Here is a 25,417-nt window from a genome sequence, read left to right on the forward strand (position 1 = left end):
AGATGTGGCAGATGATCCCTTTTCAAAACCTATTTCCAAGATGCTGCCGTGCCTGCTGAAATGCTCCAACAGCTGGACAGACAGCTCTGGGTATTTTAAGGGAAAACAGATTTCAGGTAGGATGATCTCACTAGTTCAATGGAAGGACGAGGATAACACAGGGCTGTGGGTCATTCCATGCAAGAATTGTGTAACTGGTGCTTAAACAGCTCAACTAGGGCTAAAAATGAACAAAAAAGAGGTTAGGAAGTAAGAAATCACTGGTGAAGCAGAGGAAGTAAGAAAATGACTTCTGAAGCAGAGGCAAGACTGATCTACACCTGTAGGGAACTGAGGAGAAGTGACAGGGTTTTTTGTGCCAAGTTTGACATTTGATGACACCATCTTCAAAGTTACCTTTGCTGAGTTCAATGATCTTTTTTATAAAATTCAGATGTACATTGGGAAGTTCCAGTTTTGTTTATGCCCACCTTAAGGAAAAACTGAAACTTGCAAATGCTGGAACCAAACTTTTCTTCGTGAATAGTAAATCAGTGATGCCACCCCCATGCCTTGACATAAAAAGTATTTGCCATTTTTAGGTCAGAGTAAAGGAAAAAAAAGACAAAATACCTAATTTCATTAAGATTACTTTAATGTACTTAAATATGCCAAGCTGGCAGGCAAAGAAGGTCATTTGAAATATCACCTAAAAGTAAAGCCTGAATAAGATATTCCACTTTCTCCATTAATCCAGCCATTTGCAAACTGAGGGAAGGGAATGGATTCTGAAGTTCACCTTTGCAAGTCATGGATGGCAAATTTTTCACTGTGTCATCAACGCAGCATTAACCATTAGAACGTTTATTTCTAATCCAGGCTTCAAGTTTGTCATCTCTAAATGATGCAGGAATTTGGGGACATGAGAGGTGCAGCACCTCCAAGGGTGAGCCAAAGGTTGAGGCAACCTGTCCAACATTGATTTTGGCCAATTTTTGGTAAAAGAACAGTGAAGGTTATATAGCTGGACTACACAATGATTTGAGCATCTGTGATTAAGTGCAAAGGGCAAAGAGAAGCAGGGCTGGAAGCAGAAAGTCAAGGCCAGCTCTTACGTATTTATTTACACTCCAGTCTGGGGGGGATGGGGGCAGGACAGAGGAAAAAAAATAATAAAAATTAAAAAAAAAAAAAAAAAAGAAAGAGCACACAGCTGCCATCCCAAAAACAGACCTCCCATCTGCCACCCACGATTTGCATGTCACCTTCTCCAGGCTCATTTGTACTTCATTAACTGCCATTGACTTAACAAGATTTATGCAAATGACACCATAGGAGCTCACTAACTCCCACTGCAATCAAGTGATTATGTATGTACAATTCTCCACAGCAATGAAAAATTAATACATGACAAGCCCCCTCACCGCTGAGCTGAGCTTCTTGCTTTTATTTTTCTTGTTGTGTGCATTTTTTTTTAAATCTGAATATGCCCTACTGATAAAAGATTTCCCAAACCCACAAAAACCAAAGTAATTTTCCCAAAACACTACAAAACCTCCACATCCTAGAAAGTCAATTCCCCTGAACTGTACAGCCTAATGTGTGCTTCAAAATACTCTTCAAAATATTCACTCAGCCTACCAGGGACAAGTATTTTCTTAGAGAATGGGTTTGAAGGGAGGATTCTCCAACCAGAGGAAGCCACTCGCTTTAAGAGTATTATTACCAATGCTACAGAAAATAGCTTCAATATTCTTAGCTTAAGAACCTCTTTCTGAGGAGTACAGAACTTTCAATGGATTTTCACTTGGAGCCAATATTGTTCAAGACTTTTTCTGACTCCATTTGATTTGCACAAGATGTTTAAAGAGCACATAAGCAAAATTTTCTATCATTTTAGAAAAATTGTGACATTCCCAGTTCTCAGCAGCTGATATAAGTCCAGGATTTAAGGCATACTGATATGGGTGTGCATGCACAAAGTATTGGTATCTGGAAATTTGCCTTCTCAAAATTTCACTCACCTTAAGAGTATTTTGGCAGGAGTGAACAGCCATCCTTTAAAAACATGCCTGCTTTTCATTGCCTACATTTTGGGTTTCTGCTGGGAGCAGGAAGGGTTGTCAGGACAGTTTTATATGGCTTAGCCCAATAAAACCATATTTAGCACTGCAGTGAGAAATCAGCTTTACCATGTAGAAAGGACACAGAGAATAAGAACATTAACTCTTTTTGACCAGGCTGCTCTCTGAGTTAAGGATAAAGCCCTGAAGGAGTGAGGTGCTACCTTGGAAGGAAATAGGCTAGCCACAATTTTACCTATTTCGTGGAGTCCTGGGATGGTTTGGGTTGGAAGGGACCTTACAGCCCACCTCATTTCAATACCTTGCCATGGGCAGGGACACCTTCCCCTTGACCAGGTCACTCAGGGCTCCATCCAAACTCTCCCAAACTCTCAGGGATTTCCCTTAAACTCAGAGGGATTCAGGCACCAAGAATAGGAATGCAGGAGCAGGTTGCAACTCTTGACTTCTTTAGATCAAAACCTACTGGCAGCTGTGCAGGTTAGTATCTGGGTCCCAGAAAGCTGGAACTGAATGCTCAGTGACTCTTTCATAGTGCTGGAAGAGACTCCACTTTATCCTCAAAACCAGAACATTTCCAGCCTCCAAGGAACTTGTTTTGGCTGAAAGTGTTATCATTTGTTTGTGGGGTATTGTTGGGTTTGGTTTTGCGGTTTGTTTGTTTGGGATTTTTTGGGGGAGCTTCTTTTTTGTTGTTGTTTCACTTTATTCCGCCACAGCAAGCCTGGGAATGCTGCAACCTGAACCCAGATTTCTCCTTCTATTCCCAAGCATCCCAAGCAACAAGAAGAAAAAGCCTCAAGTTGCAGCAGGGGAGGTTGAGGTTGGATATTAGGAAAAATTTCTTCACAGAAAGGGCAATCAGGCATTGGCAGAGACTGCCCAGAGCAGTGGTGGAGTCCTCATCCCTGGAGGGATTGAAAAGCTGTGAGGATGTGGCACTTGGGGATATAGGTTAGTGGTGGCCTTGGCAGCGCTTGTTTAAACACTGGACTTGGTAATCTTAGAGGGCTTTTTCAACCTTAATGATTCTGTGATTCCATTTGCCACAGAAAACACAGAAAATCGTGATGGAAGGGGTTTCTCACCTTAAGAAGAATAGTAGCAGTAAAATTTTTAGGTCGAGACGTTCCCTTTCACATCTCTCTGCCTTACTCCCAGTTAAGGCATGAAATGAAAGACATCAGCTTTGCTGATTGCAGGTCTGAGTACCTGGCACCTGTGGAACCCCTCAGGAACATGGCTGTATCAGCAACTGAACCTGGAAACACCTCTACTGACCAGACCTCCAGAATCCCTTCTCTTGACATCTCAGTGTGATGTGAAATCCCATGGGGGAGCAGCCACCCTGCAGCACTGCACACCATCCAACCTCCCATCCCCAAACCCCAATGAACAGGATGGATCTGCTGAGGACACACATCAAGGGTTTGTAGGTAATTGCTTGTACGTGACAAAATGAAATTACCATAATTAGGATTAGTAACAAGAAGGACATATTCCCAAAAGATTGGTCATATTTGGTACACAAGCAGGGCTGCAAGGAGAGTTTTTCCATACAGAAATTCCAGAGATTGTAGGGGATATTTTCTTTCAACATGCACAATCACACTTACGATGTTTATCTTACAATACTCCTCCTACGTGTGTATTTTTAATCAAATTAATTCCATACAACAGCATCTTAGGAAAGAGCAGTACATACACCTGGAATAAATATTGGCACATCGACTCCTCAGTTTTACATTTTCAGCTGCACTTTTGTTTAATTAGCATTACCCAAACAGACTACAGCCGGTCTAACCCATCCTGTACCATGTAAAAGCTGTAGGAAAATGAAATTGTAGCTTGCTTTAAATGCCTGGAATCTCCTCCCCTGAATGCAGAGCCAAATACTGAGCTCCTCTGCTTTCAAACTGCTCTTCTGGATTGCAGCATGCTTGATTAAAATTTGCCTACTAGAGATTCACACACGGCAGCATTTTTGCTGCCTGATGGTCCCAAAAGGTCTTTTAGAATGACTTGAAGAAGAAAAATCACTTCTAACAGTTAAGGGTACAAAATCATCTCCTCCTCATGTCCAGAAACAGAGGAAAACCACAAAGCACCCCAAAATATGCAAACCCAGTTCCACACAGGATACGCCCAGGGCTACCTGGCAAGATAAGGCACGGATTGAGGGAAGATTAGGAGAGACAAGTGAGCCTCTGGAGGGCAGGAAAGGCACCAAAACAACTGGTGCTTTCCTGGAAAGCAGGAAAGAAACGTGTGGGAAGAATATAAGTGGAAAAGAAAGGCAGTTTATCTCTAGCAAGGCAACTTACACATGAGTAAACACTTGCAATAACTAACACAGAAACTGTGTGAGAAGCATTCCATGGGAATATGGAGATCTCAGCCACATGGATTCAGAGCCATTTCATTTGAGAAAGTAAATCATCATTCCCCAAACACTTCCCATCCAACACTGGCAATGCTTTTGCTTTTCAAAGGAGTGTTCCCAGCTACAATTTAGCATCGAGTTTCCAGGCTAATGAAAGTGCATCTAGGCTAGTAAAACAGACCAAAACAAATCCTCGGCTTCAAGTCCTGTCGTGTAATGAGAAAGTTTAATTAAGGCCACACATTACAGCTGTAAACGTTCTCTTATATAATAAGGTCTAAATGAAACTGAACCTAATCAAAGTTACAATTCCTTCATTAGCAAATTACAAACAAGAGCGCGCAGCTGACACACCGGCCATGATTATCACAACTAATTGCCTCGTTGTTACGGAGCAGCCTGAAACTGTGTTCAGATGTCCGTCTGTGGTAGCAAATTAGGGCCACATCAGGCTATTCCTGCGATCACAAGGGGCTCTTGTCGAGCGATCTGATTTACCCTGCGCCTGGCAGCACTCGGCCCAATCAAAGCCCCCTCTACAAAGGCAGCTTTGAAGCCAGCACAGCCTAGAAACCCGCTCCATATGCAGGCCGGCAGACTGCACTTCATTAGGCCTGTTGTCACATTTTCCCTCTTCTTATTCTAATGATCCTATTTTAATACACATAGGAACCTCTCCTAATTGATGTCAAGTGAGTGACTTCCACATTCATCACCGGCACACATCAAACGCCGCTCGGCGCGCAGGCCCCGCCGCCACAGTGCCGAGGAGCCGAGGTGTGTCTCCCAACTATGGAAAGCAGGCGAGGAAAAAAATACAACTATTTCGGCATTACCTGTTTAATTGGGATTGCACGGCCGCTTCCAATGCTGTCTGTTCTGCTCTCCAGGACCTTCTTCTCTTTGTCTGGGTCACTCCCTTTCCGAGACTGCAGAGCAAAAAGAAAAGTTTGTGCTCCATTAAATGTGCACAGAGGATGCTTTTATTTGCCTTCTTTTTCGGGCAATTAAAAAATGATTTGGCACATAAATATAGGCTCAAAAGCTGTGAGTTGAATCTACGCAAGTGCACAACCATCCTAAAATCTGAATAAATTTCCCATCCACCACCCACAAATTTCAACCATCACCTAGTCTGAAATGCATTTGGGTATAGGGTGTTACAGCTTCTCTGTCTAAAGACCCAGAACATTAAAGCACACGTTTCTGAAGTTTCCAACAGTAGCTCCAAAGGGGAGTGAAGGTGCCATCTCCTCATTAAAAAAATGTTATATATCCATGCATATATATAATTTACACCTGTGTGGTTCTGAGAAATGTCATCAACTATTCAGAAATTAAACTCTGTAATGCTGGTTATGACTATATGGACTTTAACTTACTATTTTTTTCTGCTTCAGGATGGTTAGAAAGTTGGAACTGCAAGAAAAGCTGATGATTGATGCTGGGAAAAGTTACCTGAACCCAGTGTGGAGAAGTTATCATGAGGAGAATTTAACCAATGTCTAAAACCTGAATTGCTTTATCCTGGCTTTCTCCTAAGGCTGGAACTGCTGCAGGAGTAAGGTCACAGCGCTCACTTCATGACTTTATCAAGTTATATGGGAATTTGAAGAAGTTATTCAGATTGCAGCCCGTTATTGCGACAGAACGCACGAGCGCAATGATTTTGACAGATTTATTTTATTACAAAAAGAAGACCTGAGAGTCATCCTCCTTAATAACTGAACTGACAAGTGACAACTTCACTCCATTACTTTCCAATGGGAACATTACTCACACAATATCGAAAATGGGAAAACATTTTCATGTGCTTTTCAACTCGGCGATGATGTATGAGGGGAACCCATTTGTGGTGTCCAGCACCACAATGGGGAGTTAATGAAAACAGGGCAACGTCAGAGCCCGCTCTGCATTTTCAGTGGAAAGAGATGCTCGAAACACCGGAATCACGAGGACAATCGGGATCGTGGATTGTTAATGCCAATTCCCCCCATTCCACGAAGGGGTGCAAGGAAGAATAAACCCCCAGAGCAGCTGCCTTTGGGCATGAGAGGAGGGAAGGGGAGGGAGGAAAGGCAGTGAGGAGGACTTCAAGTAACAGCATTCTAAGCAACACATTTACCCAGCGGGGATGCCGTGCTGCTGTCCCCGCTCCGCCGGGAACGGGCTCCTATCACCAGTTACTATGGTTCAGGGCAATGGAATGACGTGCCGGGGAATTAGACAAAGAATAAATGAAAGCAAGCAAAACAAGTGGGAGGGATGAAATCCAGTGTGCAGAATAACTATTGTTCCTCGTCCTTCAAGACAGATTTCTGACTCTGAAAGTGCCACTTCCCAAGAATACAAGGCAAAACAAAGCTTCAATGGTGCAAAGCGCCCGTAAGTGACATTGTAAAGAAACTCAGTGAAGGTGCCCAAATCCTTGGGAGGGGAGTTGTCAACTTGAATGTTTCTTTTTTATCTGACTTTTTTTAGAGAAAGGATCCTGCCTCTGAAATGCAGGCTGAATATCTACGTGCTGTTTTTTATTTCTAGTTTTAAATCATCTTCCATTCCCTAAAAGTAACTGCATCTGGAAATCACTGCTCGTGGAAGGGAAATATCTACGTGCAAAACATGGTTAAATGCCAAAATTTGTACAGAAATGCAGGGATTTCTGTTAGGCAAATTCTCTCCTAGCTGCATGTAATCACAAAATCACTAATGTTTTCCAGGGCAGAATCTTAGCACGCTCTGCTATTTATAAAGATAAAATGTGCAGTGAAACAGAGACCTGATCTTTTATGCTTTTGTACCTATGACACACACAATATGTCTCTTATCCTACAGCAGGAAAAAAAAATCCACTCCAAACCTCACAAGAGCAACAATTCCTAGGACTTTTTTCTGATGGCACATCTACACATTAAATGATTCTATTTAAAACTTGGTGCCAGCAAACCAGGAAAGTCTGGAAAAATAAAAACACCTGCATGATCATCATTTGAGTGATTTCCTCTTTGCACTGGAAGTCACTCACAGATTTATCCACGTAAAACTTGCCCCAAGCTGTCACATTTGAGTTTGGGCACAACCAGAGCCAGATCAACAGTGCAGAGCACCCCAAGAGTAAGAATACTCATGTCTTACAGTAGATACTGAGACAGAGAGCTCATTTGAGGTTTGAAAAACTCTTGCAATTCTGTAAATATGTAAGACAGGTAATACTGAATGTGGGAAAGGAGATGCACCTTCCTATGCCAGAAATTCCCTCACCCCATGTGGAATCAGACATAGTTAGAATCAGCTCCTCGCTCAGTGGACCTCATAGACGCATTTTAAATCCTCACCTGTCCTATCCACGATTATTTGGTGGTCCCTGGTATCACACTGCCCAAAACAAAGGGCATTAACCCTTCTGCTAATATTTCATCTGTTTTATCGCCTAAGTGGAAAATCAGCTGCTGCAACAAGAGCTTCACAACAAATATTAATACTCAAAGTCCAAAAGATCAGATACTGCATTTAATGCATTGAACATGAACATGTTTAAAATTCTCAACCCTATTCCAACTCAGAAACTGTAATTGAGAAAAATCAAATGTTTTCTACTTAGCCCAGTTTTCTTCTAACAACAGAAGATCTAAAGATCACTTAACAGATTATCTGTGCTAACAGGTAACACATAACAAGGGGTGACTTGCAATTATTAAACAGAAAGGCACTCGATCCTGTAAGAGATAAAGGCATAAGCAAATGGGAAGAGAAGCAAAGCAAGAAACCCAGAGCTAAACAGTAAAACATTTTAATCTATTTTTTAAATCACTGTACTCATAACTACACAGAAAACACTGGTTGTCTATTTACTCAATTAAATAACTCCAGGTTATAACTGGGCACAGAATTTAGCTTACTGCAGAGTAGGTGTTAAGTACTACAGGACATGGATTACAGAGCAACTCACTAAACCATCTCACTACACCCAGATCTTAAAGGATACAACTAATGCTGCAAAGTCAAATTATTATTATTTTCCCAGTTACCAGATATTAAGACAACTATCAACACCCTGTCATATTAGTAAACACGGTTCTCACTAATTATCACAAACCATAACTTTAGTCTATTCGTTTATAGCTGACTTAACAGTCTTCTCAAACCTTTCCTGTGACTGTAGATGGCTCTATTTTTCTCTCCTCCCTCTCTCAAATTTACAGTTGCTACAGTTGAAACATCCCCAATTTCCCAGATATCAACACCACCTACACAGCCCTGACAGCACCTCACGCATCCTTCAGCCCAGACACAGCTGGCAATGTTTTCAGGGATGCAGTGGCATCCCAGCTCTGCTTCCAGAGCTCTGATTGCTGGTAGTTCCTGGGCTCACACTGACATCTAGTGGGGTTGGGAACTCTGGAGTATTCCCACTGAACTCTGGAGTATTCCTGCCAAGGAAGAAATCTGCACAATTGCTATCAAATATCAGAGTCAAAGCTGGGACTGGGCTTCTTCCCAGGCCACTCATTTCATTGTTCTCCACCTACATATTTGCTCCCAAACACAAATGCATGATTTCCTCTCCTTTGTAGGAGTGGGAGATCTGGGTTTAAATCCAAATACCACTGTTGGGCTGGACACAGGATCCCTGGGGCTCTGTGCTGTCACTCAGCACTCCAAAACAGGGACAAAATTTTGTATTTGCTGAAAGTGGGATGCTCAGATTTCACCCAGAGTATGAGGAATAGGTTTTATCGAGTTTATACGTGGGAAGTGAGCATGACAAGACCCTTAGAATAAAATATATAAATTCTTCATGCTGACAGGGAAGTTGTGAGTTCCCAAACACAACTAATGTGTAGCTACAACCCCCAAGAGTTACACGAGAGCCCACATGGATTTTAAGTTTGCTCTGAAGTGTATTAATTTTCAAAAAACTGCTTACAAACCACAATTACATCTGCAATACAATCCCAGAGCTTTCAGCAAGAGGGTTAAACCAAGGAAATCATCACTTGAGGTTTCACTACCATCTCCCAAACTACTTCTGCATAATAAAGACCTGTCATATTGTACAAGGCAGCTTGCTATTTGGTTTTGGGTTTGCCTTTTTTTTTTTGCCTCTCAAAGAAGCAAAAACCAGGTGGTTTGGAAAGGAAAAAATATTACTTTTTAGTTAGTTAGTTATTTTAATCTCCATCACCTTTTTTAATCCTGAAGAATAAAAAAAGTAATCTGATCCTGTATAGTAATAAAAGTAGCATATGGTATTATAGAATAGTTTGGTTTGGGAAGGAGCTTAAAGCACATCCAGTTCCACACCCTGCCATAGACAGGGACATCTTCCACTATCCCAGGTTGCTCCAAGCCCTGTCCAACCTAGCCTGGAACACTTCCAGCTGCAGCTTCTCTGGGCAACCTGTGCCAGGGCCTCCCCACCCTCACAGGGAAGAATTCCTTCCCAAAATCCCACCTAACCCGGCCCTCTGGCAGTAGAAGCCCCTTCACTCCATCCCTTGTCCAAAGTCCCTCTCCAGCTCTCCTGGAGCCCTTTTAGGTGCTTGGAAGGGGCTCTAAGGTTTCCCTGGAGCCTTCTCTTCTCTAGGCTGAAAAACCTGCAGTCTCCAAACCTGTCTTCCTACAAAAAGTGCTCGTCGTAAAGTCTCGAACAAAACCACCCAATGATAATTCCAAGATGTTTTTGTCTGAAGTCCACAGATCCATCTCAGCACTCCTGTGTGGCTCAGAGCAGACCAGCTGCAGAGGGCTGAAGCCCAGGCTGTCCCCACAGCACTACGCACACCACAGCACCAGTGTCCCCTGGCTCACTCACCGTGAAGAGGTTGGATCGGCGCTTGGACTGTTTACGGACAGGAGTTGGTGTGTTGGCAGTGGGAGGAACATCAATCCGCAGCTCCTTCTGGCTGGTGCTTGGAGTTGATGGGACAGAGGAGGAATAATCACTTAAACTCCCTCCTCCGTTACTGGTCTGCAAGGATTAAAGTGAGTTTTAAACAGTGGTACACTGCTTTCAAGAAATGACAATCCACAGCTACATCTTATTTACTCCTGATTGACTCTATATTTATGCAAAAGAGCAGCAAGGGCACAGGGACTCAAGTAGGGCTGCCCTAGTGCCACTTTTCCATACGTTTCTATTCTGAGCCTTTAACCATCTCCCCTGCCATTATTTTTTGAATACTTAGATAGCTCTGTTTATACAGCAGGCACATTTTCATTCTACACAGTATAACCTTAACTGGATATCAACAGTTTCATTTGTTTTCTAGTGTACGAGTAAGCAAAACATTAGGGAGAGTCTTTAAAATCTGGATTTCTACTTCAAAACTATTATACTAAATTCTAACCTATGAGAATATACCCATGGAGCTGCATAGCTGGAGCTAAGCCTAGTCTGGAGGCACCAGATCACTGAGAGCTGATGAAGAAATTGAAACTAAATCAGCATTGTAAAATAGCTGCTATGGGGTTGGATAAATCCCAACACATTCCAAGCATCACAGAACCTCCTGAGCTGCAAGGGACCCACAAGGGTAATCAAGTCTAAGTCCTAGCCCTGCACAGGACTTGCTGAAGCCACTGGTACAAAAATACAAAACTTGTAATTAAGATATTCCAATTTATTCAAGGCAGCCAAAACTGTGATGTTACATCCTAGTCCTGAAAGAAATAAAGCATTGAGCCTACAGAACAATAAATGAACAGAGGTACCAAATTCCTAAAAGCAGGAAGGTGATGAAACCAGACGGAATGGAAAGGACCAAAAAGTGATTAAGAACAAGATCTTATTTTTCTTTAAAAGGACTTATTACACATGAGTACTAAAAACACCATTAAAGGAGAAGATGGCTCCGTGTGCTGATGGGGGACTGGGGCAGGACAACAGGGAAAATTCTGCCTGATGAGGATGGAAAGTTCAGCAGAGGAGCAGCAGTGGGTGAAGGGGCTGGACAACAACTCACATATAGCTTTTGGGGGGAAAATAAATGTTTGGGATGCACACAGAATGGAGAAAGCTCATCTTTAAAGCAGTCAAGTTTCCTAGAGGAAGCGAGGAAAGGTGGTAAGAGGGTATTTCTAGAATTCCTGAGGAGAAAGATGGGACTTCTCCCATGCTCCTTGGGGATCAGGACCTCAAGGTGTAAAGAGTCAGGACGAAAAAGTAGGAGACAATCCCTTACACCCCACAGCAGAAGTCTCTCCTAATGCTCCAAGTTCTCTTCTGATTCTTGCAGCTTTTCCAAATCAAGGAGTCAGAGCTGAGGGCACTGAAAGCAACAGAGGGGCTGTTTCCTACAACATTCTCAAGTGCCAGAGGAAGTAGCAGCAGAATTTAGAGATGTGTATAAAATAAAAGAGATGAAGTAGCACAACTGAAATGATAATTTTTAGTGTCCTAATGGAGAATGGTAACAATGGAGAGATGAGCAGGACAACCTGGGAAGGAGTAGCCTCAATTACCCCACATTTGCTTTTCCTGTCTCTGTGGCACCCTGTTCCCAAATGACTGGCTGTGTCAGAGATGAGAAGGGTGGCATGGAAATATTTTTTTTTTAACTGAAATTAACAGATTTATACCCTAAGAGCCTATTTCCCAGATGGATAATATGAAGGATTTCCTAAAATTTTATCCTTTAAAGCCTTCATAATTTTATAGCATCATTTTATACTTCTTGCAGCTGTCTTCTGGATTTCCAAGTGATTTATTTTCCAGGAGTGAGTAACTCCTAAAGGAAAACACAAACCTGTTGGATATTCTATTCCCCAAAGACACAAAGAGAGTTTCTGTAAAAGAAGTCCTGCAGGCAGTATTTCTCCTCTCACCCACTTAACCCACCAGATTTCAAACTTTGTAAATAAAACTCTGAGGTGGTTTCAAAATAAGCCACTGGCTGGCACAATGAAAAACACAACCAGAGAAACACTTGGAAACCATATGAATAGAATCCCAGAATGGTTTGGGTTGGAAGGGACTCCAAGGATCATCTAATCCCACCTTCCACTATCCCAGGTTGCTCCAAGCTCTGTCCAGCCTGGCCTTGGACACTTCCAGGGATCCAGGGGCAGCCACAGCTTCTCTGGGCACCCTGTGCCAGGGCCTCACCACCCTCACAGAGAGGAATCCAAAATGCTATTTCTAGGTAACTACTATATTACCTAGAAACAACTTAGCAAATACAAAAGGATTGTCATGTATGTGGCAAATAAGGTATCATTTCTCTTTCAGTTCTGCCATTCCAGAGAATTTCAAAAAAGCAGAAGGAACAGCTAAGCTAAGCAAAGTAGTCTCTTATCCAGTCAAGTGTCCAAAATATTACAACAGAACATTGCACCCTAAATGGCCCCCATGATAAAGAATATAATTGTATCCTACTGTTTAGTGCTTATCCATAATCAGGTCTCACATACAATAAAATAATGGATGACCAAATTGACTGCATTTTGGTTTTAGAAGTTTAATTTACATATTTGGACAATCATGTTGTAGTAAAACCAGTATGGAGGCATAGTGCAAATATAAATAATACATCACTACAGATTTGCAACAGGTACTAAGGAGTGAGCTTTTGGGGCAGCCACACCTGAGCTGCAGCTTCATAGTGGATGTTAAGCTCCACCCCTTTCCCAGGAATAATGAAAATCTCCTCAGACAATGGCACTGCTCACCAGGAAACACAACTCCTGACACTGCAGTCCAGATGTATGGACACAGAGGGGCTGCAGTGTGTCTAGGGAAGGGAACAGAGCTAGGGAAGGGGCAGGAGCAGCTGAGGCAGCTGGGAAAGGAGCTCAGCCTGGAGAAAAGGAGGCTAAGGAGGACCTTCTGGCTCTGCACAGCTCCTGACAGGAGGGAGCAGCCAGATGAGGGTCAGGCTCTGCTCCCAGGGAACAAGAGACAAGATGAGAGGAAATGGCCTCAAGTTACACTAGAGATTTAGACTAAATATTAAGGAAAATTTCTTCACCAAATGGTGTCTAAGCTCACTCTGACACAGTGGAACACATGGAAACATAGTGCCACTTCAATCTCCTCTCACAGCAGAACATACCAGCTGAATTCCCAGGAAGCCAGCAAGTGTGAAAATAAAAGCAGACTGCAGATTTCCAGGAATTATAGTCACTGGTAAAACAATCTTTCCATCTTTACCTTCAAAACTGCAGTTCACAAATAAGCTCACACTGCTGGGGATTTCTGGCTAGAATCTGCACATCATCAATTTGTCTGAAAGACTCCAGGACCCTTTCACACAAACAGCAACTACAGCTGCTGTGCCAAGGGATTTTCCAGCTGTTTTTACAACAGGGCAAACTCCAAGCCAGGCCCAGCTCCAGGTAACTACTCAGCAGGTTATGCAGCCCCTGCACAGAAGGCACCAGGGACCAAAGGTGGGGCCCACCTGAGCAGCCATCTGGCTCCGAAATCCATGAGATCTCCACGTTCAGGGGCTGGGCATAGGAAAAATCTCTTTGGAACTGTTTTTATTGGCACTATTCTTCTAAGTTAGTTTCTTGAAAATGCCTTCCTAACATGTCAGGTGTGAAGGACAAGCAACTCCTCTAGCACAGGGATGAATTTAGGGAAAAGGAATGTCTGTGGGCTTTTGTGAGGGAAAAGGGAACTCATGCTACTTTGAAATAAGACTTAGCATGGTCTACAAGCATATCATGTCTGGGAAGACTTTTAAGGGATGGGAGAATGGGGGAATAAAATGTGGGATAGACATGCAGAGCACACAGATACAGAAGTGACTGGTCTGTACTTTAAAAAGTAAATTAACACCTATTCCAAGATGCCCTGTGGCCAATAAGAGGCCTTCAATCCACTGAACAACACTTCTTCCCCTCTAAGCAACTCAGTCTACTTCTTGAAGTGTTCTAAAAAGTCAGACTGAGCTGTGACTGGAATACCTGAATGCACCAGACAGAACATAAGGGATGTTGAAGCATCCCTCTTGTTGACAGAGCATACAATAGTTCTGTGTATCATGGTCATGAATGATAATCCTCGAATTTGAGAATAAAATTCTATGCATGCATTCTGTGCTACCCTGAAAGCCAGCAGAGGTACCTGAAGTACTTGCAAAGGTTGTAGACTCTGGGTATCATGGGATTTCAAGGAGAACCCTCACCTTGACTGACACACACATTAAAAACAAAGCCAGAAGGACAATTAAGCAGCATCTACTACAAAGACAAGTGGATTTTGTCTTTGGAATAGGAAGCATCTCACTGTATCTGTCGAACAGGTATCTGGAAAGATGTAACTACATATATTCCCGAGAGCATTTTCTGGAAGGGCATCTTACTGAGACATTCACTACCTGAGACTTCTGGACATGAGGTTAGAGAAGCACCCAAACACACAGACAAGTGTTTCACGGAATCCCAGAATGGTTTGGGTTGGAAGGGACATTAAGGCTGATTTCATTCCAACTCCTTGCCCAGATTCATGCCCTTCCACTAGACCAGATTGCTCCAATCTGTCCAACCTGGCAAACTTAAACTACAGAAGCCCTGGAAGGTGTTAAACCTCAGAATTCACCCCCAAGGTATGCTAAGGACTAGCCTGTGTAAGGTGACACTTGATACTTCTTTCTTCCCTTCCTCTAAAGCTTTTGACTGCAGAGTCATCTGGAGAGTTTGCAGGAGTTCGATCCCCAGGATGATCCAACCAGAGATGGAACAATATCCGACTTTATGTGAAGTGCTGTGTGTAACCACTGCCTCTGAAGGCCTTTGCTCCTGTGGAGAATGCAAGTGGCAGGGCACTGCAACGCTAACGGGTTTGATTCATGGAGGAAATCTTCAGAGAAACATCATTACGCCAAGAGAGATGTTCCAAAGGGCAGGACACCAGCCAGTCTTCCAGCCAAGATCAGAGATGGCAAATCTTGCCCCAGATCATCTTAAACTTGGAATTGCAGTTGCAAAGTTCTTTTAAGTCTAGGATAAGGATTCAGCTTCCTTCCCTTAAACAAGGTCATACTGCCTTTAAGTGTAGCACAAAGGAGATACGACATGAAACAGATTTCTGGCCTCTACTTTTAGGCATGACATCAGTCTCAGAAGAGAGACATCTTTGACTGGTGATGCAATTGCCCCTTTAGGTAATTATGACACCTGGCAAAGGCAGTAAAGAACATTATTTCACTTTTATTGAAACAGAATCTAGGGAGCCTTATCACAAAAGCTACCTTGCCTTGATTTTCCCAAACAGTTCTTACCACCAGCAAAAATTTTGCTGCATAGGTGATACACTGGTCTAGAACTTGGTGTTTCCTGTTGACCTTCAAACTAGAGTTGGGTAGGAAACCGGAGAGGCCCCAGATATTTGATGTCCCTCATCCAAAAAAGTTTCATTAACAAGAAAAGCTTCATTAACAAGAAACGCCCTCACAGAGAGGGCAAGTTCCAAAGGCTTGTGGCCATGAACTCGTCAGAGACAGAGCAGCTGAAGAAACTTGCTCAGTGTCACATATGTCAAGAAAGGAGAGACACTCTCCCATGTGAGACCTTGTACTTCACCAGAAGGTGCCAGGATCCTTCTCAAGACCAGTGCAGCTCACTCAGCACCTGCTTTAGAAAGGGGGCTCTGAACTTCAGCAATCTCTTTGGGCTCATCAGCAAAAACCACAGTCACAGTCTGAGTGACTCATAGCACTCAGCTTGAAGGAGAATAACTTGGAGCAAAGAGCTTTAAGACTAAACTGGCACCTTTAGGGTTATAACCCAGGGGCAGAAGTTATTCCTTTTTGCAACTATGTGGAATAAAGGTCCACAGTCAAAACAAATCCTCAAGTGGATGGCTCAAGACTGCAAAATAACCGTAGAAGACATTGGCTTATTATTGAGTTTAGACTGAAAACCACACCAGAATGGCTGTGGGTGTCTGATATCATTCAGCTTATATCCATCCCAACTGTGGACATGCCCAGAGATTATCACTTGACACTAGAAGACAAACACACTGAGGAAGGGCATTGCAAGGGAAACACAGGGGAGCGTGCCACACACGTGAGTAAAACTTGTGCAAGTCAGAAAATTTTGGTATTAACCATATGTTTCTACAAATACCATCAAGTGTAAAATTCCAGCACTCTAACCACTGGGAAACATCAGCTTAGAACAGCTGAGTTAGACTAACCACCAAAAACACAGTGAGGGAATGTTAAACCACAGCTCAGTAAATCCTGCAACTGTCATAACTGGTCTATTCAGACCTGTAGGCTGCTGGGTATCAATCAGGATGGCTTTAAAGCCAAATTACTTTGCTTTACTATTTTGTTTCTTGAAATGAAGTCAAGTCAATCTAAAAAGAATTCAAACGTTGCTTCAAACTACAGAACAGTGACAGCATTAAAAAAATGGCAACTACCCCTCAAGCAGCAAAGAGCACTTGAAATGGCATGAAATACATCAGATGAAAAGCAGCTTATCAGTTCCTTTGTCAAGCATTTATTTTATCTGTACCTGGCTGATATGTACGGCAGAAACCTGGGCAGAACACACGGAGGAGTGGCTCGGAGAGTTGGGTAGAGATTTGCAGGGTCCAATTGAGAGCTGCTGTTTCTTCTTGGTGGAAACGATCTTCTGGGCAACTAAAGGAAAACAAAACATCCAAGCACGTAAGGCAGAGTACACATGGAAAGCAGGGCATGTTGGGAAAACACAGAATGAACAAGACACAAACAGGGGGTTCTACCACCAAAGCCTGCTCCAAAAATTGAGTGTGTTACAGGGAAGATGAAGGATGCTGTGTCTCCATGATGCTCCATGTGAGATTCTAACTTGGTTCTCACCACATGGAGGACATGACTCTAGAACTCTCACTCCACCTGCTGAGTACCAGAGGACCCAGGGGAAAGGGAGAGGTGCAAGTTACAATAAGCAATGCCAGGAATTCTATAGCAAGTCCTCTTTATGCTTATAACAGCACACTAACAAACATTTTCCATTCTTCCTTGGGATGCTCCCCTGGCTGACAGAAGACACCTGGTCTCTGATGCCAAGGAGTAAGATGGACTTTCCTAATTACCAGCCATTGCAGCAGGACAACTAGTTTTGGAACCCAAAATAAGTGCTAATTGGAATATCAGAACTGATATAGGGTCCCTGACATACCTGGATGGGTGGTGCCAAACACCACATCCTAGTCAAATTCTTTATGGAAAGAAGCTGTATCATGATTTCTAATTTTAGCTTTTATTCCTTAGCAGCATCAGCACAGCTGGAAAAATGCCTAACTTGCTTTGCAATTTATTAAGACATTTTCTTCAGCATGAAAGGAAAAGCAGCATTTATTAAATGGATACAGGGATCAGTCATTAACATCTCTATACACAGCTTGGCAGACCCATAACAAAAAAACTCAAACCAAACTGATATGAAATGCAGCAACTTCGAAACCTCTCCTACAATTTTTCAATTTAAACAAGTCAAACTATTTCAAAAATTCATCTCACCACACACTGGAATTTCAGTTCATGCTGTGAATTCAGCTAAAGCCTTTGGAAAGAGTTCTTTACATCATTAACACGTAAAAATAAAATTTTTTGCTATGTTTTGAGTCACATATTAAAAACTGATCAAAATATCAGTGTTTAGAAACAGGTAATTGTGTAGTGGCTAATCAAAAGGAACACTAAATTTAGCTTCCTTGCATGCAGTTTCCTTCATGAAGAGAAGCACTTCATAAAACTTGTGCCAAGGAGTCTGCAGCCACTTGCACAGCCTCCACCAAAACCAGTGACAACTCTTGGCATCTCCTTCAAAAGTCACGCAGAAACTTATTGTACTTAAGCCAACACAATCCAGTCTGTCTCGGTCAGAAAACATAAAAAGATAATTATGTAAATTCCAAGATTGTTTTTCCTCACTACATTATAGCACAGGCAGGGATGGTGTAAGCATAGTTTCTTCTCAAATGAATGCAATTTTAATAACTATCTGGTCGGTGGCTTATGTTTTTCATGTAAATGAATGATGGCATAACCATGATTTAGTGAGAATGCATTGTATAAAAAATGCCTCATATATATGAAGAAGCAGCTTCATTAGTTACATCCCACCTCCAATAGGCCTCTTATCATCCTGAAAGGATGATATCAATTAATTTATCTTCCCCTAGCATATTGATCATAACCTTCATCAGCTAATCATGTTTAAATTAAAGGGGAATATCGTAGCACTCTGTCATTTCAGACCCATTGGGTTATTGATCTGGAGCCTGGGAAGCCATATATTAAAATATTTTAAAACACATTAGCAAGTGAAGAGAGCAAACCAAAGGTCAGATTTTAACATATGCACATGGATTTGTCTTCATCATATGTGGTAAAGACCTAAATTGAGACCAAAACTGAATAAAAACCACACATGAATGGAAACTACCTTGTCTGCAAAAACTCCTACTCTCACACAGGAGAGATAATTGGCCAAGGAAAATATTTACCTCCTCCCTTCCACGTGAATACAGGGGTGTTGGTAGCATCACATCAACACAACACAGTCTGGCCAAGGAAGGAGAAGGCACAGGGAAAGAAACCCCAGACAGCCTGAACTCAGCAACTCAAACACAAAGTACCAGGTTGTTCCAAGCCATGTCCAACCGGGCCTGGAACATTTCCAGGGATCCAGGGGCAGCCACAGCTTCTCTGGGCACCCTGTGCCAGGGCCTCACCACCCCACAGGGAACAATTCCTTCCCAATATTCTATCTAACTCTGGTCTCTGGCAGTGGGAAGCCATTCCCTGTGTCCCATCCCTCCATCCCTTGTCCCCAGTCCCTCTCCAGCTCTCCTGGAGCCTCTTTAGGCACTGGCAGGGCCTCTGAGGTCTCCCTGGAGCCTTCTCCAGGTGAACACGCCCAGCTCTCCCAGCCTGGCTCCAGAGCAGAGGAGTTTTGCTTTGGTGCATCTCTGTGGCCTCTCTCTCTGTAGTCACTCCAGCAACTCCACATCCTCCTTATGCTGGGGACCCCAAACTGGACACAGATGAGGTCAAAATAGACTGCTCTTCACCTCAAATTTCTAAGTGCCTTGCTCTATTAGAAACTATGTTCTATAAAGTGAATAAAAAAATGCAAGACAGCAGAAATATTTTTGCCCCAAACCTTCAGATTCTGTCTCATTCCAAGCTGTTTCTGAGCCCAATATTCAAATTTAATGCTCTCTAAAAATATTTCTAAAACAGATGAATACTGACAATCTATGTCAGATATTAAAAATAACCCAGATAGTGATAAGCATTTAAACTATTTTTAAAAATCAGTTGATTATCTGTACTTTTATATACTCAATTAATCCATCAATTTGGGATGGATTTTATTGTAACATATCAGTAGTATGAAAAGCTAAATAAAGTTTATGTGCTAAGTCAAGAACTCTTCTGCAAATAAACAGGGATATGCCATGGATACTTAGAGTTGTAAACAAGGAGAACTGATATTTAGCAAATATTTGGTCTTGGGGGGAGACTGATGCTTATTTTTTATACATTTAAATTTAATTCCATGCGCCAGAATGACGGGGAGCTGTATTTTGCTTTAAGGCTCTGATAATTAAAACCATGTGAAATTCCCACTCCAAGTTGGGAGGGAAAGCTCCTGGCTTGAATGCCTCTTCTTCTATGCCTGACCTAGCGCACCACAACAAAATTAACCTTCCCACCCCCTGCCACTTTCATCTCAAATGCTACTTTTTGTTAGTCAAAACCCACTCATTCCTCAGCGTCTCCCGCTCACTCCCTGCCTGGATGGTTTACAGGGAGCACTGAGCAGGAGAGCTCGGCGCTCCTGCAGCCTCAGAGCTGCACATTGATTTTTCCACACTCCAGCTCAGCAGATCTCCGCGCAAACCACGACGTTTTCCATTTGCACATGGAAAAAGGTGACCATAGACTCACTTTCCCCCAGCAAAGCCCTCCCGTTCTGCTCTCGGGGCTGACAAGCAGATGACTGAATTCCCTCGTGGGAGGAAGAGCAGGGCACTTCCTCTCCCCAAACCCCAGAACTGTGCCTCCATAATGAACCCACTCCTCTTTGTGCTCCATTTGGGAGCTCATCCCCATTAGGAATGCTGTTGCCAGAGGAACTGCACTGACAGAGTTGTCTTGCCCTGGTTCAAAGGGCTGCTCACACGTCAGCTCCTCCTCCAGCAGCTCCAGCAGGGCAGCCAGGGCTCTCCGACCTCATTAGTGCAGCTCCATCCAAGGACAAGGACAAGAAAGGCAGAGACCTGGGGGGAAAATACTCCCTAGGAGAAGTTCAAGGCACAAGGTAAGAGTCTCATCTGGCTCCACATCTCAGAAAACTGGGAACACAAAGGTACCTCTGCAGCACCCAAGAGACGAGTTGAGTGAAACCTCATCTAGGCTGAGACCTGATCTTTCCCTGTTCCTAAGATGGATCCTGGAAAACATCCAAAGGTATCAACAGTCTGATCACTTTTCATTCCCAAAAGGCAATGATACAGTCCCTTTGCTTTGACCAAGGAATGCTTGGAATATTAAAAGGGAAGACTCCATGCATAAAATATCCAGAACATCTGGAGCTATTTCTCTTCTCAGTTATCACAGCACAGGAGTGCTGCATATTTAGGAGACGCAGACACTCTTCTCCAATTACCACTAATTTAAATCAAAATTGGTTTCTCCTAAAAACCTGTGTAAGACCATTCATCTCCTCTGCGTGTAGAAGTATGAGTAAACACCGGGTTCAGTTAAAATCTGCCACTTTGTGCAAAAGATGGGAATGCAGGAAATTTTCCTCCACTGACTGACAGACAGAAAATGGCTTTCAGTTGAAGCTGGAATGCTCATAGCTGACTGAAAAACAACAGAAAGGATAAATACTCTTGAATATCTGTTTTAACTACCGCTGGGGGAAAAACGCGATACAAAACTGGGAGTTAAACAAATATTTGCTTTTACCTTAAAAAATGCAAGTGAAAGAAGTTAAGATATATGGCAGCTTACATTTTTACAGCAGCTGCCTTTTAGCTTAATATTCCATGTTTACAGTATAAGTAAGAGGTCAATAAAAATAAATTTATTCCACAATTACATATTGCAGGAGAGGCAGTAATAACTACCAGAGCAAGCCCTAACCACAAGCATTTCCAAATGGGAAACATTAAAGTAAGTAGCCACTATTAAGGCCATTGTGCCCGTTACTTTAAATTCAATCCATTTTCTAGGCTAAACAACCTTCATAGCTCTCTCTTTAAAAGGAGAGCTTGGCATCCCACGTGTCAGGTGCAACAGAGAAATGAGTCCTGGACAGTTCTAATGTTGAGGCTTGGAAATTGTAATTTATCCAGCCACATGCAGCCAGAAATGTCCTAAGTTAATTTCCCCTGAAGAAACAGTGCCACTGTAAAGTCACACCTGAGGAGAGGAGTTCTTGCTCTGCACTGCACACAAACCCACTCCATGCTCTGACAGCCTCGGGTGGAACTTGCTGGGAGAAACTTTGATCTCACTTTACAGCATGACCAAAAGTAAAAGTCAAACCAACCAAAAATATAGAAACCTGTAGTGCAAGGGACCAAAAGCATCAGGTTGTTTGAAGGGACAAAGTTCTTGGTTAACAAATCTTTGCTTCTTAAACCAATTTTATCACATGCAGAGATGACACCTGCATTTTTGTTACCTGGCTAAAACAGGGTCATCACAGAATCCCAGGATGGTTTGGGTTGGAAAGGACCTGAAAAAGCATTGTGCTCACGATTTGAGGAATTTAAATACTGACTGTAATGAATGGGTGCTTTCAGGATGGAACAAAGTCAAGGCTACTCATGTTAATTTTGGAATGAAAAAAATTGCCAGGGCAGCCAAGTTTACAGCTAGAGCTAATGTTCAACTCCTCAGGTAGAGATTGCTTCCAAGAACTATTAGGCTATTTTGTAATACAAGTAAATAAAAAATACATCTAAGAACACATGAATCTTATACCAAAAAATACTATTTCACTATCACCACAGTACATAATCAAGCTCAGCTATGATGGGCTAGTTGAGTGTTTGTATTTCTAGAAGTTTTTAATACAATTCTCCTTAAAAATAATTTCAATCCCATACCTTACTGGTACTTTTGGTGATACTTTCATTGAAATACATATTTCAGCTCTGGCTCTCAAAAACAACAACAACTCTTCGTGTCTTACAAGATATGAAACTGCAGCTATAAATCAGACTCGGTATTAAATATCTTTAATCAATGCCAACATATATTTTTTTCCTCCACAGGTAACTATAATTAACACTGCACATCACTTATTCTCAACTTCCATGCAAATCACCACCTTCCAAGACTAGGTAAGCAAATATGCTAATAAATCCACTGGAAAGTATGTGGCACCTGAAGGAATTTAAAAAACAAACCAGTGTTTTCTTCACTGCTTGAACTGTGCTGCAAGTAGAATCACATGGCTTGAGGATTTAAGGCAAAACTGTGCCTTACAGACACACAGGTAAAGTCTTCTGCACATGGATTTACCTGACCAGTACATCATGGAGCTCTGCTGATCTTTCCATGAGGACAGAATCAAGTCCTAAATCCTGTTATATCCCACACAGAGGTATGATTTTAAATACAAAGGTTAAAAAATGTTGGAACAAGAAGAAAAGCCAAACTGAAAAGATTCAAAGAGAACATGGTCAAATTGATGCACTTTGTACAATGTCCACACAGGAAGCAATGGGGTTGTTAATTACCCCTTAAGAATAAAATCCTTAAGGATAATATCATTGTATGCATTCAGTTCTACATCAAAACATAGAATCCCTGTTTAATTATATCAAACCATAAATTTAAATAACAGAAAATGATATGATGTTTAAGGACTTTGCCACCTTAGCAAATAATTTCAAACTTACACTTTGAAGCATGTTCAAGGAAAGCCCATTTTGGAGCACACTATCGAATTGCTGCTTGTATAAAGAACATTTCTGCTTTCTGAAGACTCATGTACACCCAATGAGCTCACTAAGAGAGCACAGAAAAGGACACAAAGTGATAGAAAGCTGCCGGTTTTATTAGTGAATCTCAGATGTATCCACCCCTCTAGAAAGAAATAAGCTTATGTACATTTACTAAATCAATTCAACTTAACTCAGGCCCCATTCAGATGGTTCTATTAACTCTATTTGAAGAAAAAGCTAACTAAAAAGCCAGAATAATCAATGATTTTTTAAAAAAACCTGCAAAAATGACTTGAAATTGTTTTCTAACAACTCAAAACCTGAAGCCAGAGGTGCAACCACACCTCAAGATCATATAGTTACATCCAGACAGGGCACAGCTGGTCCCAAAACAAGGACTATGACTCATGGGATATCTAAGGTTATATTCACCTACTAATTCAAACAAGTATCACTTTTTTCACACTAAACACAGATATTATGCCTCAAAATGTGAATATTCTCAGGAAAAAAAAAAAAAAAGAGCTATCAACATCCAAAAGGTGCACAAACACATCTCTGCTCCTGAAAAACAACAATCTGCATTGTTCACCACCAAAATCAAGCTACAGAATATTCTTCTACTTTAAAGAAAAAGCTCCCTCAGAAAGAATCTAAATAAGATTAAATAAACCACCTCATCCCATGAACTTGTTGCCCACTGAGCCACCAAAATCCACCTCTCAGGCACACGAGTGCCTGCTGGAAAAACAGTTAAGCTTTGTGTTACCAACATCACTGCTTCTGTGCAGGTGGAATAAATCCTGCTCCCAAAACACCCTCCTCAAATCGAGCAGCAGATAGGAAGTCATCTCCTCCACCACTAAAGGCTAAAAATCCTTTGGGTTTGTGGGTTTATGCACATTCAGCTGTCACAAAAGCAGTTCCCTGCCAGAGCAGAAGCATCATAGAGCATTTCACATAAATCTCCCAAAACATATAAGCCCCCCCTTTGCACTTTAATCATTTGCTAACAGTTACAATAAGATTGTATTAAAAATTTAAACTGCCCTACTTAATGCAATTTACCTTCAAAGGTCCATTTCCAGAGAATGAAGTCGAATGATATAAATGTCGAACACTTGATCAGATTTATGGTGCCCAAGAATATTTCTCTTGATACAGATCTGACGAGTGAAGGCTAATGGCTTTAGTTTTATTACTTTTTAAGCACTTAATGGGAAAATTTAGACATTTTCACAAGACTAAGCTCCAGCAAGAATGGTGCATTTACAGGATGACAGCAGAGGAGAGAGCTGTGTGCTCTCCGTGGAGATGACTGGTTAAACAGCATTATTAAGCAAGAGATTAATGCCAAGTATTTATCCAGATAATTTGTCACACAACAGTTAGGCCTGAGTGCCTCTGCTAAACAGGGGAAGAGAGCAGCACAAAGTGCTGACTCTACAGCCAAGCTTCCATATGGAATTGGGGCCAAATCCCAAGGAAAGACAATTGAAGTCACACTGAGACTGTCAAAGGAGCAGCCGAGTGATCCTGCCATAGGTGCACATCAATCAGTGCCTGCAGGTGATTAGGGAACACACCTTTCATTCACTAGGGGATCCCACCTTTTCATCCCAACCGCACTCAAAATGTAAACTCAAAATGTACTTCCAAAATGCTACAAAGCAGTAGTTTCACTTGTCCAAAAAGACTTTTTATCCCTTATTTTTTAATTATTTTTTTTTAACTGAAAGACAGCCGGGAGTCCTCAGATTTCAATTAATGTCGAGGTACTTGGCCAATCAATCACCAAGTGCTATAAATTCCCTCCATTTCTCATTAGTTACACTATTGCGCAGCTTAAATCTAAACATACCTTTCTGGGAGACTGTAAATTACCAGGCCTAAGACACAAGCGAGTGCATCAGCCATCAGGAGGGGCATAAATGATGGGAGTGAGACGATTGTGCATGTGCTCAACTCCAGCTGATTTACTCCTCACAAGGGCTTTTTTCACACAAAAGTAGCACCAGCAGAAGTGCCACCAGCAACACTCCATCTCCT

General features: G+C 42.0%; 1 protein-coding gene across 9 annotated transcripts in view; it reads right to left on the reverse strand.

Moving 5' to 3' along the window:
* AGAP1 (ArfGAP with GTPase domain, ankyrin repeat and PH domain 1) overlaps positions 1 to 25,417 on the reverse strand; it is a 305,386-nt gene that overhangs the window by 150,661 nt on the left and 129,308 nt on the right. For 8 of the 9 annotated variants that reach the window (XM_085065825.1, XM_085065826.1, XM_085065823.1 and 5 more), the window contains 3 exons: positions 16,921 to 17,048; positions 10,262 to 10,417; positions 5,283 to 5,375 (listed from right to left, as the gene is read on the reverse strand). In XM_085065825.1, coding sequence (XP_084921951.1) covers positions 5,283 to 5,375; positions 10,262 to 10,417; positions 16,921 to 17,048 — 377 coding nt within the window. The remainder of the gene's footprint in view (positions 1 to 5,282; positions 5,376 to 10,261; positions 10,418 to 16,920; positions 17,049 to 25,417) is intronic. The other variant, XM_085065822.1, reaches the window with a different exon arrangement.

Source organism: Lichenostomus cassidix, chromosome 7, assembly GCF_008360975.1.
Source record: "Lichenostomus cassidix isolate B80296 chromosome 7, HeHo_3.0, whole genome shotgun sequence".
NCBI lineage: Eukaryota > Metazoa > Chordata > Aves > Passeriformes > Meliphagidae > Lichenostomus > Lichenostomus cassidix.